This window comes from Sphaerodactylus townsendi, linkage group LG15, assembly GCF_021028975.2.
Source record: "Sphaerodactylus townsendi isolate TG3544 linkage group LG15, MPM_Stown_v2.3, whole genome shotgun sequence".
Classification (NCBI taxonomy): domain Eukaryota; kingdom Metazoa; phylum Chordata; class Lepidosauria; order Squamata; family Sphaerodactylidae; genus Sphaerodactylus; species Sphaerodactylus townsendi.
This window is the reverse complement of record NC_059439.1, coordinates 33,283,779-33,300,238: the sequence shown is the minus strand read 5'-3', so window position 1 is coordinate 33,300,238 and position 16,460 is coordinate 33,283,779. Positions and strand designations below refer to the sequence as shown.

Below are 16,460 nucleotides of genomic sequence, written 5' to 3'. Positions count from 1 at the left end.
AGAGAGAGGGATACAGAAGAAGCAATCCTTTAGGTCAACAACCAGGACCTGGTAGTCTGAGGGGATAAGGTTGGGGTTGGGCAGACCACATTGAAGAGGGCCCATGGGTTGGATGCAGGCATTTACTGCTCTGAGATCCTGGAGCAATCGCCATCGGCCACTCTTCTTTTTTATTATAAAGACAGGTGTGTTCCATGGTGATGTGGAGGCTTCAATGTGGCCTGCAGCCAGCTGTTCCTCCACGAGTTGGTGCATGGCAGTCAGTTTTTCTCTGGACAGTGGCCACTGTTCTACCCAAACCGGGGTCTTGGTGGTCCATGTGAGGGGGAGGGCAGTGGGGGCGGACTTACTCGTCTCGAGCTCTCCCATGGTGGTGGGGAGGGCGATGAGTTGCCGTCCGAGCTCTGGGGCGGCTTCTGGTGTGGCCTGTTCCCCTTCCTCTTCCCAGGTGCGCAAATGAGCCCCAGTCACACTGATCAGGCCGCCTCGTCATTCCGGGCCATATCGCTGGGCCGGAGTTCTCTGTACCCTGGGGTTTACCTGGGCCCTTGATTTTTGTGGAATGGGCGGCGGGCTGCTCTCGGGGCAGGGGAATCCGCGACGTGCGGCTGCTCTCGTGAGGCTGTTCCTGCAGGACGCTCGCCCACATTGGGGTGTGGGCGGCCCGCGCGTAAGCAAGGTAGGTAGTCCCTGAAATGACGGATAGTTCCTGCTTAATGGGGGAGAAGGCTCGAGGGGCGGACCTAGGTCCCAGGCTGCGAGCTCCCCCACCGGGCAGCCCGCGTCTCTTACGGAGATGCCCTGGTGTGCCGTACTCGAGATATTCGTCTCGGAGCTGCCCTATGGCGGCAAGGAGGGCGGTGGCTAGAAGGCTGGCCTGGTGGGTGAAAAAAGACCCGATGTCCCGGCACGCCTCGAAAGCATGTCGCATCTAGTCCGGGGTTCCTACCTAGATCTGTGATCGCTTTTCGGCATTCGGCGGAGGCGCTTTTCCTAGCTGCAGGCGCTTTGAGAAGTTCGCTCTGGGCTTCTTGATTGCCAACCTGTCTTCTGAGTGCCTTCTGGAGCCCATATTCACAAAGCCAGCTGCATCGCTCCTGGGGCTTCTGCCCACGGAGGCTAAGCCGGCCCGCCGCCTGGAACTAGGGACTTTGGTGAACGCTGGTAGGCACAATCGGTACGACCGCAAGGGTGGCCTCTGGCAGGACAACTTTGGTTGTTAGGGTCGGGCGTAAAAGCCTCGCGAGTCGTAAAGCTGTGCGGCGTTGATAGGCGCCACCAGAGGCTGCTCCCCTATTGAAACATTGCTGGCGGAACTCGCTTATCCCAGATCGCATATTGCGCAGGGTTCAGGAGTATGCAAAAGGTGGTCTTCCAGTCACCCGGAACCATTAGGTGATTCCTTGCGACTGCTTCTAGCATGCCTCTCTCAAAGGAGAAGTAGGTGATCTCATACGCCCCGCATCGCCTTTGCGGAGCTCGGTGTGGGTATTATAGCCTAAAGGGCTGCAATTTACAATTCGCTGAGCGACGCCGGCTCCCACCCCCGTATCTGTGAGGGTGAATGGGGCATAAGGCGCAGGATATTCCGCATCGCCTTCCGCCAGGATTTCCCTCTCTCGCAGATCGTGGCTAATCTGCTCTGCTAGGGTTTTGAAACCCGCGCCATTACGTGGCGCTGACGGAGGTGCTGTGGCTTCAGAAAATGAGGGCGGAGCAAGGGGAGGGCGGTTCATAGCAGAGGATAGAGAAAGTTCCGGGGGTGAAACTGAAGCTGAGAGGTCGAAAGGAGGGCGGCCTACAGCAAGGGAGCCATAGGTCTGCAGGCTGATGGCAACATAGCATTGCCCTCCACGCCAGTAGCAGTGACACCGGCGCGCCACAGGCCCTGTGTGAAGAGTGCGCTCGATGTTTTCCCAATCCTTAAGATTTACCGTCCCTCCCTCCGGGTACCATGGACATTGAGCTTCAATCTCCTCAACCACCTTGGCGCAGCTCCCCTCTCTTTATGGAGACCCCGGGCCGCATTTCGCTAATGCTTTTAGTTCGCTTAACGTGCGTTTGTCATAAGCCCTGCTTTTGCAAGCTCCCGGCGATACTTCACCGGTGTTCCGGCCGACGCAGAGTGTCCTAGGACTCGGGTCTCTGGATGCGCTCATCCAGCGGACGGGTTGGGCGATACTGAAGGTGGGTCCCTGGACGCGCCGATCCAGCGGACGCCTGTACCGCGGCCCTTTCCCAGGTATGCACGGTAAGCAGGGTGGAGGTTCAAGGATTCCCCGGTTTCGGCACCAGCCAGTAGTCGTACGCCGAGGTCAGCGCAAGAATGAGACGCAGACGCCGGTGATAACATCTGGTGGAGAGCGCCAGCAGCGGGAGCGCCGGGTGTCCGTGTTCCCAGCGCACTCTCTCAGCGTGCTGGTTCCTGGCACCTTTTATTATGATTCTAGCGGGGGCGCAGAAGGGCGGAACGGGGGGAAATCCGGGAGAGCCGGAGAGCCGGAGACTGAGAGATCATCATGTGATGGGCGATCTCACCTGGCTGCTACGCGCGGAGAGGAGCATCAGCTGCCTGGGCCTAATCCTCACCTGGGGGCAAGACCATTGTCCCTTTGTCTGGGACATCTCGGGTGGTTGTGAGCCAGGTAGTTCATGACCCGGGTGACTCACAGGGGGGTGAGGAAGTGGGGGAGCGGTATGACCAGAAGATCGTAGGAGCGCTGGTGTTCCAGCGCTCTACTTACGGTGCTGCTGGATCAGCAGCTCATCCCTACATTACTCAAAGCCACATTGCCAGCAACCGAGCTTATTCCCAGGTAAAGGATCGCGCTTTAGTTCGTTGCATGAAAATCAGTGGGGTTTAACAGTGCTTAACAGGGTTACCTACACTGCTTCCCCAAAACTAGGTCTTAGGTTTAATGCTAATAATTGAGCCCAGCCGCCCAGGCCAGCCTAGATGTGTGTGGTGAGGGAGTGATTTTTCACCCCCCACATGATGAACTGTGCGTGCCCACAGAGAGGGCTCTGAGTGCCATCTCTGGCACCCGTGCCATAGGTTCGCCACCACTGATATAGGATCATAGAGCTGGAAGAGACCACAAGGGCCATCGAGTCCAACCCTCTGCCATGCAGGAACACACAACCAGAGCACTCCTGACATATGCTCATCCAGCCTCTGTTTAAAAACCTCCAAAGAAGGAGACTCCACTACACTCCCAGGAAGTGTATTCCACTGTCAGACAGCCCTGTCAGGAAGTTCCTCCTAATGTTTAGATGGAATCTCTTTTCCTGCACCCATTATTCCTTGTCCTAGTCACTGCAGCAGCAGAAAAGAATCTCTCTCCCTCTTCAACACGACATCCCTTCAAATATTTAAACATGGCTATTGTGTCACCCCTTTACCTTCTCTTTGCCAAACTAAACTTACCCAGCCCCCCCAGTCTCCCCTTGTAGGGCATGGATTCCAGACCTTTTACCATTTTGGTTGCCCTCCTCTGGACACGTTCTAGCTTTACATATCCTGCTTGAATTGTGGTGCCCAGAACTGAACACAGTATTCCAGGTGAAGACTGACCAATGCAGAATTGAGAGGTACTATTACGTCCCTTGATCTAGACACTATACTCCTATTGATGCATCCCAGAATCGCATTGGCTTTCTTGGCTGCCGCATCACACTGCTGACTCATGTTCAGTTTGTGGTCTACAAAGACTCCCAGATCCCTTTCACATGTAGTGTTATCAAGCCAGGTGTCACCCATCCTATATCTGTGCATTTCATTTTTTCTGGCTAAGTGTAGTATCTTATATTTATCTCTGTTGAAGTTCATTTTGTTAACTTGGGCCCATCTCTCTAACCTGTCCAGGTCATTTTGAATCCTGCCTCTGTCCTATGGGGTATTAGCTACTCCTAATTTGGTGTTGTCTGAAAATCTGTTTAGCATGCCTTCTATTTCATCATCCAAGTCATTGATTAAAATATTGAATATCACTGGCCCCAGGACAGAACCCTGTGGCCCCCCACTAGTCACTTCTGTCCAGGATGAAGATGAGCCATTGATCAGTACTGTTTGGGTTCGGTCAGTCAACCCATTGCAAATCCATCTAACAGTAGCATTGTCCAGTCCTTATTTTACTAACTTGCTTGCAAGAAGATCACGGGGCACCTTATCAAAGGCTTTACTAAAATCTAGGTATACTACATCCACAGCATTCCCTTTGCCTACCAAGTGTGTCACTCTATGGAAAAAAAGAGATGAGATTACTCTGGCATGCTTTGGTTTTGAGAAACCCAGGTTGATTTTAGCGATCACACTGTTCCCTTCTAAGTGCTTACACACTGTCTGCCTAATGATCTGCTCCAGAATCTTTCCTGGTACTGATGTCAGGCTGGCTGGATGGTAATTGTTTGGGTCCTCTTTTTTGAAGATGGGAATAACATTAGTCCTTCTTCAGTCCTCTGGGACTTCTCCTGTTCTCCAGGAGTTCTCAAAGATTATAACAAGTGGTTCTGAGATTACTTCTGACAGTTCTTTTAATACTCTGGAATGTTGCTGCTTAGACCCTGGAGATTTGAATTCAGTTAAGTTAGCCAGATATTCCTGTACTTGGTTTCCAGTTCCCTGCCTACCTGTTAGATCCCTGAATCTTTGCTCAGTAAACAAACTTTGGAAGCAACCTTTATTGAAGAGGTAGAATCATAGAGTTGGAAGAGACCACAAGGGCCATCAAGTCACCTGCAATGCAGAAACACATAATCAAAGCACTCCTGACAGATGGCCATCCAACCTCTCTTAAAAAACCTCCAAAGAAGGAGATTCCACCACACTCCAAGGTAGTGCATTCCACTGTTGAACAGCCCTTAGTTTTTCCTGATGTTTAGGTGGAATCTCTTTTTCTTCCCCTTGAACCCGTGACTCCTGGTCCTAGTCTCTGGAGCAGCAAAAAAAGAAGCTGACCCTCATCAACATGATATCCCTCCAAATATCTATCAAGCTGTACTTGATCTAGATAGATCTGGTACAGCTTGAAAAAGGCAGTTCTATCTGAACTGGCAAAGCCCCATATGTTCCCCTGCCTAGGTTTCCTCTCCCAGATTCCCATAGCAGGCATCTGGTGCCTAGACTACAATTGTGTCCAGCGCCAAGGTCACCTGCAATAACACTGGAGCCACACCGGGCTGTCTGCCCAGGACAAGATGACAACAATTCTTTCGCCTGGGTCTGGCCTGTCAGGGAAGGCCTGCTTCTCTAACAAGCTTAGCAAAGCCACAAAACTCAGGTCAAGGAAAGAATGCATAGATGGCAGAGGGTACATATATCAAGCTGGTTACATATATCCACTCTCGGGTTGCATTCAGGTCACATCTGGCCCAAATCCTGACAATACCTCTGATGTCCTCTTTTGAACCCTTTCCAGTCGGTCTGCTGCTGTCTTGGAGCTTGGGGAGCACAGCTGGATGCCACATAAGCATTAAACAGAGTTAAATGATTCCTGGGACCTGCCATGTCGTTTATGAAGTAGCTCCTCTCATGCTTGTGGCCTGAGAAAGGGCGTTATCAAGTCAAGAATGTTATCTGACATCTGGAATGTGTGTGTCTGGCTGAAACTGCTCTGCTTTCCTCCCACCCTCCCCGGCCCTTTTCTTTCCTGGGAATATCTAACTGGGGGGGGGGGGGGAGGAAACTGCTGGGAACTTATAATCTGTGTCTTGTGAAGAGCTGCCCAGTTCAGACAATAAAGTTAGTATCCTTTGCTCGCTATCAATAAAACTAGAATTCTCCTTTCAAAGGACTGGCTCCTGTTTTTGAGCAAGGCTGTGGGTTTGACAGTGACTACATTGCTGTGCTTCTATTAATATGGCCTAAAACGGCAGCTGCATCAGATGGCCACGTTTCATGAAGCTGGCACTCAGCCGCAACCCAGAGATCTTTCACATGCAGCTACTCCCCAGCCAGGGATCCTCATGCTCTCTTGAGCCTCTCCCCCCAAACAAAGAACTGTGCATTTCTCTCTGTTGAATGTTGTATTGTTTCAGCCAAGGGCCTTTTGAGTGGTATTTCCGTCTGCCCCTCCTGGCTCTCTGTCGTCTGCCAGCCTGACAACAAGGATTCCTCCTCCGCCTCCATCCTGTCTCAGCTCATTCTGCGATTTGGCACTGCTGGTGCTCCTCCAGTTCAGGCTGCTCCCTGGCAGAGGACTCTGGTGGCTAATTCTTCCTTCCATTTGTCCTACACGTCGTTTTTCTTTACTGCACCCACTCTGTTTACTTTAGATGCCCTGTTTGTTATCGGCCTTGGTTGCAACTGTGCTTTTAGAAGCCTTTTTCCCCAGGAAGTCCTACTTTTCTTGGGCACCTTTATCTAGCAATTTCTCTTACATTTATGAAAATCAAGGTTCCTGAAGTTCAAGGCACTTGATTCACTACACTCATCTTTAGCTGCCCATAAGAGCAAGGATTCCAGCACAAAACGGCCCCTTTCCTCTGAGCTACCTACTACGCTCACCTCTGTGTCCCCTGAAGATGATAATCCAGACTTGCCAACCCTTTTGCTGTTTCCTCCATCTGCTAAAAGAGGAAGCTGTCAAAAATCTCTCCTTGATCCCCAAGACTTCCCTGTTCCTAGTGAAGCTCCACGATCAGGCTGGGCCTTCAGGCAGCAGCTCCAGCAGGAGTGAGAGCAGCCGGGGGGCAGCAAATCACCCAGAGGAGGACAGGGCTTCTCCTCTGACAGGCTTTGCATCAGGTGGAGTGGAAAAAGAGTGCCAGACCACACTAGGGTGTGTGCGATTGATCACCTGCGAAGAGAGTGTCCGTTGCCTTCCCATGAGCAAGCAAGGGAGGAGATCCTTTGCAGGGCAGGTCCATGACAAACAGACACAGCTCTGGATCTGTGGACAAGTGGCAGCCATTATGCTAGGGAACCAGTTCATTCAGGTTGTTTGCTTACTCCATTGCCTCATCTCTGTTTTGTGGCTGCCACACACACACGGTCTCCAAAATCCACTCGTATGCAAGTAGTTATGTGCAGCACCTTTCCTTCCTCAGTTGTCCAAATGAGCCTTTTCTGTGTCATCTCTGGATCACCCAGCAGGTGCAGAGGACAAGCTCTCAGCTGAGCCTGACTGCATGGTTAGTGAGGGGCAGGCAGGCCCGTGTGTGGGAGCAAGAGGCAGAGTTTAGCTCACACCTGGGCTATTGTTTCAGGGGCAAACAATAGCCGGATGGCTGAGGAAGCAGTTGCTCCCTCCCACCTTTGCAGTGGTCTGTCAGGGCAGGTGCAAAGTGCCCTTTCCTTACGGGCAGCATGCCGACTGAGCAAAGCCACACTGGAAGCCTGGTTGAATTCCCCAACAGTGCTGACTTCGGATTCTGGTCTGCAGTCATTGGTTTAAATGATGGTGCATCTGACTTAAACTTCCACACTTTGTGTAGTCTGCGGTTTTACTTGTGGGTGTTTTATTAGTATGCTTTGTAAGCCACCATAAGTAAAAAAGGGAGACATTTTAAAATTATCTTAAAGCTGCTTGCCAAACACCCCAGAAACCATGTTGCTCTCCTACCTCAGTAACTGAAAGGCAAAACTCAAAGAGCACAAACTGTCCCATATCAAGCAATCACTGGCTTCCATGGACCCCTGGAGTTCTAATGTAAAGAGCAGGTCTCTGGCTTCCTTTGCAGTATGTGGCAAACTTCGTACTTCCTTCTTCCAGCCTTCCTGCCAAGGAGGTGCCCAGCCTTTTTTGACACAAAAGCAGCTCCAGTCATTTCTGTGCATCCCTTAAAAGCACAACCTTTTAACAGATCTGGGAAGCTGGTCCATCAGCACGGCTTCTGCAAAAGGAAGCCCCTTCTGACCAACCTGTTGGAGCTCTTTGAAATGGTTAACAATCGTGTGGCAGACTGGGCTCTTACTGGCAGTTCTGATCACTGTATCTCAAAAAGGACCTCCAGGGGAATCAGTTGGGCACTCGCTGTGATACAGGATGCTGGACTAGATGGACTACTGGTTTGATGCTACAGGATTCATCTCACGTTCTAGACTTCATGTATGGTTTTGACAAAGTATCACACCAAAGACTCCCGAGTAAGTTTCGCAGTCATGGATAAGAGCATGGATTATTTTATGGATTGAAATGTGATTAGATGACAGAATTTGCTGAATATCTGGAAAATTTTTGCAGTGGAGGGAAGTGAGCAGTGGGGTCCCACAAGAATGGGTGCTATTTAATTGGTTCATAAATTATCCCAAATTTGGGACAAGCAACATAAGGGCTATGTGATTGAGGATGGTGAAAACCAAGGTAGATTGGGAAGAGCTGCATTATTTGAGTGGGCAACAACATGGCAAATAAAGTTCACTATTGGGAACAGTAAAGGATTGCATAGTGGAGCAGAAAATGTTAATGTTAAATATGTACTGGAGCCAGAATTGCCAGCACCAAGAGGGAGAGAGATTTTGGGGTTGTAGTAACTGGATCAAAATGTCAAGGCAAACTCTATAATGGGGATTATTAGGAAAGGGCTTGAAAATAAAAAAAAACCCCAATGCTGTCATGCCCTGTGGTGTGGCCTCGTCTGGAATACTGTGTGCTGTTCTAGATATTGTCACACTGTCTTGAAACAAATATTGCAGAGCTGGGGAAAAATACACAAGTTGTAATTATGCTGGTTGGAGAATCTTTCCTTTCAGGGAAGGTTAAGGGGTGGGAGCTTTTCAGTTCTGAAGAAAAAACTACTGGGGGGGGGCAGAGGGGGGAAAGAGAGGCCTATAAATTAAACATGGGGTGGAGAAAGCTGATGTGGAACTTTTTCTCCCGTTCCTTTAATACTAGAGATTGGGAATGCCCAGTTAATTTGATGTTCAACAGATTTAGGACAGATAAAGGCACACACTTCTTCACAAAAGCATGGATGGAATTAAGAGGTCAGGCAGATTTCCGGTGCAGAGATCCATTGATAGCCACCGGTGACAAAAGGAAGCCACCATGGTCAGCAGTAACCCTCTGAAACCCAGAGCTAGGAAGCAACATCAGGCGAAGGGCTTTGCCTCCAGGGCAACCGCCTGGCCGTTGCAACAAAGGGCGCTGCACTGGATGGAGCCCTGGGCTGATCTAGCCAGGCTGCATTCATGCCCCAAGTACGTCAACAATGGTCGTAGTGGTGCCAGTGCCAATATCAGCTAGTAGGGTATGTTAGCTGGTGGCTTCAGCCCCCTGGAACAGCAAAGGATCTTTACTTTGTGTGTTTACTTGGGGCACATTTATGTAAAGCTGTCCCTATTCTGACTGGTGGGAGTCTGCTGAGGAGGGCACTGCCATTCCCACAATCTAACCGATCCAGAGTCATGCTGCCTATCTGTTGCGCCGACAGATAAGAGGCACGAGGGTGTGCAAATTGATCACGCTGTCTGGCACAGCTACGAAGTGCAGAGGGAGAAAGAGCCAGGCCTCTCCATCCGCTGGGGGGAGGGGGGCTGGAAGTACCCTCTGCAATCCAGCTGTGGAGCGTGCTCTCTTCCTGCTGCCTGGCTCAGGCAGAACATTGGGGGGGGGGTGGTGGTGTCATGTCATGCTGACCAATATCCTCTGGCTGGAAGAGCAACGCAGAAGCTGGGAAGACAGAGGTTAATTGGAGGAATACTCATTTCACTGGCTGGCCAGCCAACGGGTGTGTGTGTGTGTGTGTTAATCCTAAAATCATGATCACCTATTTTTATGTAAAGCCTTCTTTTTCTTTACAAGTCATGTTATAGTCAAGATTATCTTCCTTTGGATTAAAGACTGGAATTCCTTCCCGAGTCTTCTGTTGTTATGCAGCACTCCGTTCCAGGACAAAAAGGGACTAGAAATCAATGTGCGTGCCCCAAGGCAACGTTTATTGGCAGGCGAATTAAGATGACAGGACTTTCCACATGTCAAAGGGTGGTCAAATGGAAATATGATGGGCAGCCAGTATTGCCCAGCCTGGCCCACAAAACCAAGGGACAGGCCGCCAGGAAACACCCCTCACGGTGGGAGTGGGTGGGCTGAGCCAACCACAGGAGGGCAGCCATCGGGCACATGGAAGGCAAGCTCCGCCCCGCCACCCAGCATGCAGCGCTGCTCCCCTCACAAAGAACTTGAGCCATCTCTATACCGCTGTGCCTGGGTATCCCTCTAGGAGGCGGGCCTTTTTGTCTGCCACACATCGTCCCTATAACCTTTCAGGAGCTGGTTCACCAGGGTTTTTTCGCTGTCTCTACGGGGAATGGGGAGTGGTGGGAACGGGTTCCCTTTGAATTCAATGACTGCCATTTTGGCTCGATCTATGCGGTCACGATTAGGAATTTGCAGCATCTGAGTGTAGTTCCTGGAATAAGGCTGGAAGCGTGGAGCAAGAACTTTGAAAAGTTTGTGGATGAGATCTTTCTCCTGGAAAAGACCAAAGAAAATATGCTGTCCACATATGTTCACAAGTTCTTCCTCAGCATCTGGTTAACAGCCAAACCTTTCCATTTCCACCCACAAGATCCCTCAGAAAGAGCTGGATGTAGGTAAGGGGGGTTCCCGAGTTCAACCCCCGCATTACAAGTCCGAAGCTCTGCCCCTTCCCCCCCTCAGGCTGGGAGCCCAGTGGCGGGGAGCTGGGGGACTGCCTTCCTGGCCTTGGAGCACTGAGGCCAGGGGCGGAGTTTGGGGAGGTGTGGCCACGCCCCCAGGGGTGGGTGGAGTTGTGGCCACACCCCCGAACCTACCCCATAAAAACCTATAGTTACATCACTGCACTGGAGTACAATCTCCTTTTCAAGACTCCCGCTGGAGGTGCTTCCAGCCCCTGCACAGGAGGGCTAAGCGCCACGGACTCACCGTCAGCCAGAAGTTGGCCATGCGCATGGCTTTGGGATCGCTGTCTCCACATTTGGCGTAGTCAATTAGCTGCACAGACAAAACAGGAACAGGGAAGGGGTGTCAGAGGCAACGTTTTTTTTGCTGATTAATACCAAATTGGGGGGCAAGGTATTTCTGCTAAGGGGGAGGGATCTGACAGAGAGACAGTTAACTGGCATAGGACACAGTGCCAATTAGGAGGCAGAATAAAGGTGATGGATCTGCTTTGATAAGAGGAAAATCCCCGCCCCCCTTCCTGGTGTTTTGGAGCTGGAGCTTTTCACAGGGCACCGCAGGAGTCTGCAACAGCAGAGAACGGGGGAGGGTCTATTCTTTAAGAATGCAAAGGTTGCAGAAGAACATTCTCCCCCCTGCTTAGTGCTTCTGTCTGCTGACAGCTACTCTTTCAGGACAGCCCCTCCCCCAATTAAGGCCAGTGCTGCGGCCCAAGGCTGGCAGTGTGTGAAGGGTCTTTCCCTTCTCCTCCGGTCCTCCTCGCGGGAGTTGGTGATGCAGCTGCCGCTGCTGGAGAATGAATGATCCGGGTGGCTTCTGCGTGCCCAACACCGGCTGCACCCCTGGCCCGCCCCCCCCACCCCCACCCCCACCCCCACGACACGACCTGCCAGGCGCTAAAAAGCCAAGTCTGGCCCCAACAGCCCCTAATGCAGGGAGGGAGGGAGGGAGGAGGGAGGGGTCGGTGGGTGGGTGCTGGGCGGCCACGTGCTGTCACCGCCAGCCAGCCAAGGCGCGCAGTCCTCCCGTGGGCCGCCCGCTCAGCTCGCGGGAGAGCGGCAGCCGGAGCCGCAGGCAGGACCGACAGCGCCAGCGAGGGGGGGGGCCGCCCTGGGGGAGCGGGGTAGGTGGGCGGGGCGACCCTCCTCCCCTTCCTCTACCCCCCCCCCCGCCGCCGCCGCCGCCGCCCACCCTCTCGGCGTAGAAGCGCATCTCGTCCACGCGCGCGTAGGAGGCCTCGATCCGCTCGTGGCGCACCAGGCCCGTGAGGAGGTTGCGCAGCAGGTCGAGGCGGTTGCGGGGCCCCCACCCCAGGCGCCGCTGCACCCGCCCGTGCGAGATCCACGCCGCCGCCGACAGCCGCATCGCCCCCACCGGCACCAGCGCCGCCGCCCGGAAATCCGGTGCCCGGCCGGGCCCCGCCCCCTGACGCCACAGGCGCCGCCCAGTCCTCCCCCATCTTCCGCCGCCCAGCAGCCCTCCGACCACGCGGGGCTCAGGGGGGCGGGGCTCAGGGGGGCGGGGCTCTGTGTGTGTGTGTGTGTGTGTGTGTGAGAGAGAGAGAGAGAGAAGGAAGCGCAAGTTACACGTTCGACTGTTCGACGTTCGCGTCCCCTTCTGCTGACCGATCGCGAAAGCAGAAACGAAACCAAGGAAAGGCTGCGCTGATTGGTTGCCTGAATTCCGCGTCACACTCCAGGTGGGGAAACGAGTCAGGGTTCCAACCCTCACCCCTCCCCTCGGATCAGCCCTGAACCGCGTCAGTGGGGTCTGTGCCACCTGCAACCAGGTCCTGCCGGAACACGGATTAAGGGGGAGAAGGAGCACCAGAAACGGAATCTGCCCCGCAAGCCATGGGGAGGTCGTCCCTCAAACCTGTTTAGCTTGTGTGCTGTGTGGTTTCCGGGCTGCGTGGCCGTGTTCTAGCAGCAGGATCCTCTGAAGATGCATTCAGCCACAGACGCAGGCGAAACGTCAGGAGAGGATGCTGCTAGAACACGGCCACACAGCCCGGAAACCACGCAGCACCCCAGTGATTCCGGCCGTGAAAGCCTTCGACAATACACTGTTTAGTTTGTGTTCTGAAACGTGGCTAAGACGGTAACGGGGATTCGACCCTTTCTGGAGGCGGAATTTTGTTTGGCTCTCAGAAATGAGCCAAAAGGGAGATTGTTCTTTAAATGCCAGGGGTGAAGCGAGTTATAATGAATATGTGAATTTGTGTCTGTCTCCTTTCTGTATAGAGAAACCTGTAATTTATGGGAAGTTGAAAAAGAAACAACCAGGTCCAAAAAGGGTAATGAATTTTCACTCGTGGTGACAGTGAATTTGAGGGAAGAATGAATAGTGTTTAACCATTCATAAAAAGGAACAACTGTTGATGAGTCAGAGATCACAAAAATAGGTCATCAATGTACCTTTTAAAATGCAGAATCTCTTTTAAAAAAAGGATTAGCCTCAGCTGATAGAATATGATTTTGCTCAAAGCAAGCCATGAACAGACAAGCCACTGAGGGTCCAAGGGGAGAACCCATGGCCACGCCCTTTTGTTGGATGTAATAAGATTTGTCAAAACGAAAAAAAGAAAAAAGGTGGGTGGAAGCAAATTATCCCTTTCATTAAGAAAAAATTCTGCAGCTGCCCTGGCCTCCTCAAAAGGAATATTGGTGTATAAGGAATTCACATCCATAGTGACCAGGACAGATCCTGCAGGGACCTGGAGGCCTTCCATAAGCTTAATGAAATGAGGCTACCAGGGCAGACACTTCTCCCCCAATATTTTCCCTATGCCTCTCCCCCTCCATGCCTTGGTCAGATTATTATCTACCAGGGCAGACCCTTCTCCCCCTAATAATTCACCTATGCCTCCTCCCCCCCATGTCTTGGTCATCTACCAGGGCAGACCCTTCTCCCCCTAATATTTACCCTTTGCCTCCCCCCATGCCTTGGTTAGACTAATATCTACCAGGGCAAACCCTTCTCCTCCTATGCCTCTTCCCCCATGCCTTGGTTTATCCTGGTGGATATTAATGCCAGGTATGAATGAGTATTTAATTTTGGGGGGGGGGGGGTTGTATGCAAATTCATGAACTCTGGAGACAGTACAAACACCTGAAAGTTAATATGTATGTGCTTTTGTCCTGCGGAGAGGCCTTCCAGAGGAAAAGCTCATCTCTTTCCACTCTGCACTGGATACATCATTCCTTTGAGCCAGTGATGGCGAACCTATGACACTTGTGTCATGGGTAAAACACCACAGTGTTTTGGGTGACACACTAGTGTTCCCCATGAAAATACTCCCTGCTTGAGTTTCAGGCATTTTGGATTTGACTTTTAAAAAATAAAACAGATAGTATCACACATGAATGGGTTGTTGTTGTTATGTTTAAATAAATATTTTTTTAAAAAAAACTGTCTTTTTATTCGGGGGATGGGTGACACAGTAGCAGTAATGTTAAGCATTTTCCAAATTTTTGGCACCCTGAACCAGAGGTGGGATCCAGCAGGTTCTCACCAGTTCCCGAGAGTGGGTTACTAATTATTTGTGTGTGCCGAGAGGGGATTACTAATTGGGTCCGCTTTTCCATCTCCACGCCCTTGCCTCCCCCTCTCTTCTTCTTTCTCAGAGTCTCGAGCTTCTGCCGGCTAGTAAAGAGGAGGGACCCTTTAACTACTGTTGGGTCCAGGGGACTCTTTACTTGCTTGGTAGGCTATTTATTTTGGCATTCTATTCATTTTATGATAAATTGTGATTTACCATGATGCTTGGCCACTTAAAAGAGCTGTATTCCTGTATGTCAGAATGTTATGCTAATCTGTGTCTCTAATCCTGGATTAATTAATGTGAAATATTTGCAGAATATACAGTATGGATTGCGAATTCTAGTTCACAATGGATGATGTTCTGGTTTATTTTTTACTTTAAACAGAAGAAGAAGAGTTTGGATTTATATCCCCCTTTCTCTCCTGCAGGAGACTCAAAGGGGTTTACAATCTCCTTGCCCTTTCCCTCTCACAACAAACGCCCTGTGAGGTGGGTGGGGCTGAAAGCTGTGACTAGCCCAAGGTCACCCAGGAATAAAAAGGGAGTGTTAATGATCAATCTTAAGTATTTATGGGGCTAAAGGATTACAAAGCATTTTGTATAAGTGAAATTTTAAAGGTACTAAGTACTAATGCTTACTCAATTTTTTAAAAAGTCATGACCTGTGTATCCTGGCAGTAGCCTTGATATCTAGCTCTTGAATATGCCTATGCCAGTGATGGTGAACCTTTTCGAGACCGAGTGCCCAAATTGCAACCCCAAACCCACTTATTTATCACAAAGTGCCAACATGGCAGTTTAACCTGAATACTGAGGTTTTAGTTTAGAAAAATGGTTGACTCCGAGGCATGCGTTACTCAGGAGTAAGCTTGGTGGCAGTCGGTGGCTTTGCTTTGAAGCAACCGTGTAACTCTTCCAACGGGTGAATCATGAACCTAGGAGGGTTTACTCAGAAGCAAGCCCCATGGTCAGCAACTGAGCTTACTCCCAGGTAAAGGATCGCGCTTTAGTTCTTCGCAGAAAAATCAGTGGGGTTTAACAGCGCTTAACGGGGTTACCTACATTGGTGCCCAAAACTAGGTCTTAGGTTTAAGGCTAATAATTGAGCCCAGAGGCCCAGGCCAGCCTAGATGTATGTGTGGGGGTGGGGGATGACTCTGTTTGCACATGCCCACAGAGAGGGCTCTGAGTGCCACCTCTGGCACCCGTGCCATAGGTTTGCCACCACTGGCCTCTGCAGTAGGAATGGTCCATCGGATCCATGTTTTAATGAATTTGTGTCTTAATCTATAGTGCAAATTATTTTAAGTATTGAATGTATTAGCCCTTCAGAATATAGTTAACAAACAGTGGTGATGGTGAATTTTCACTAAACTGTAGTGACCACTCATGATTTCACAGTTGGCATAAAATCCTGTTGTTTCCTATGTGACTGGTTAGCGAAGGTAGAAAACGGGATAATTCTCCCCGTTGGACTGTTTTAAAAACATGTTTTAGAACTATGGCAAAGTTCCTTGTTTAAGGAAAGTATCCTTTTGATTTCTAGAAACAAAATTAAGTATTTGAAAGTATTAAATATTTGACAGGCAGTCAATTAGAGAAGTAGTTGTTTCTGTTGGCAGTAGACGATAGGACTTGCTATAATGAGTTTAAATTATGGACAGAATGCCTGGCCACACCCCTGTCGTGCCCTGCCCAGCTCCATTGGCACTAAGCCACTGTTTGAATCCCACCACCATGGGAACCTGTAACTAAAATTTTTGGATCCCACCACTGCCCTGAACCCAAACAATTCGCCATCACTGCGCTAGGATAGTGACTCCTTGTGGGGCAAAGAGCCTCTTGGCAAAGTTCCCACACAAGGCTCTGCTTCTTCTGAACGGCATCAGGATCACAGGAGGTTTTCAAAGGGGGATAGGTAAATTGATGTCAGAGAAGCCCACCAATGTCTACTAGCCATGGTGTGCTTATGGAATCTTTATGTACACACACAGCACATATATCAAACACAGGGCTTCTATGGAGAAGCATGGGTAGATCTTGGTCGTTGTGTCCATTGAGGGGAGCTGTACCCTTGGAGGGGAGTTGAACTAGATGGATAAATATGATTTGAAGGATATTTCTCCTGTCATGTGCTGGACCTTGCAGAAGTGCAGGTTGTAGAGGTAAGTGGTGATTTCCATTCTGTAGACACTTGTGGAGACCTATGAAGTACACAGGCCTAAGCTGGCACTAAGCCCACAGCTATCCATCCTACTAGCCCCATTACACCTGAGAACCTGCATCTCTATCTGTACCCACAAAGACCTATG

At 50.6% G+C, this 16,460-nt stretch overlaps 1 protein-coding gene across 2 annotated transcripts; it reads right to left on the bottom strand.

The window, feature by feature from the left end:
• Positions 1–9,850: 9,850 nt before the first annotated feature.
• Positions 9,851–12,017, bottom strand: MRPL17 (mitochondrial ribosomal protein L17). Of its 2 annotated transcripts, none has more exons than XM_048516405.1 (3): positions 11,796–12,017; positions 10,848–10,916; positions 9,851–10,412 (listed from the first exon to the last, which is right to left on the bottom strand). In XM_048516405.1, exons 1-3 carry the CDS (start codon positions 11,967–11,969, stop codon positions 10,158–10,160), a joined length of 498 nt encoding a protein of 165 aa, XP_048372362.1. In that variant the 5' UTR covers positions 11,970–12,017; the 3' UTR covers positions 9,851–10,157. The 2 variants fall into 2 exon arrangements, with proteins under 2 accessions (XP_048372362.1, XP_048372363.1); XM_048516406.1 differs by having other exon boundaries at positions 11,862–12,015.
• Between the last annotated feature and the right edge of the window lie 4,443 nt (positions 12,018–16,460).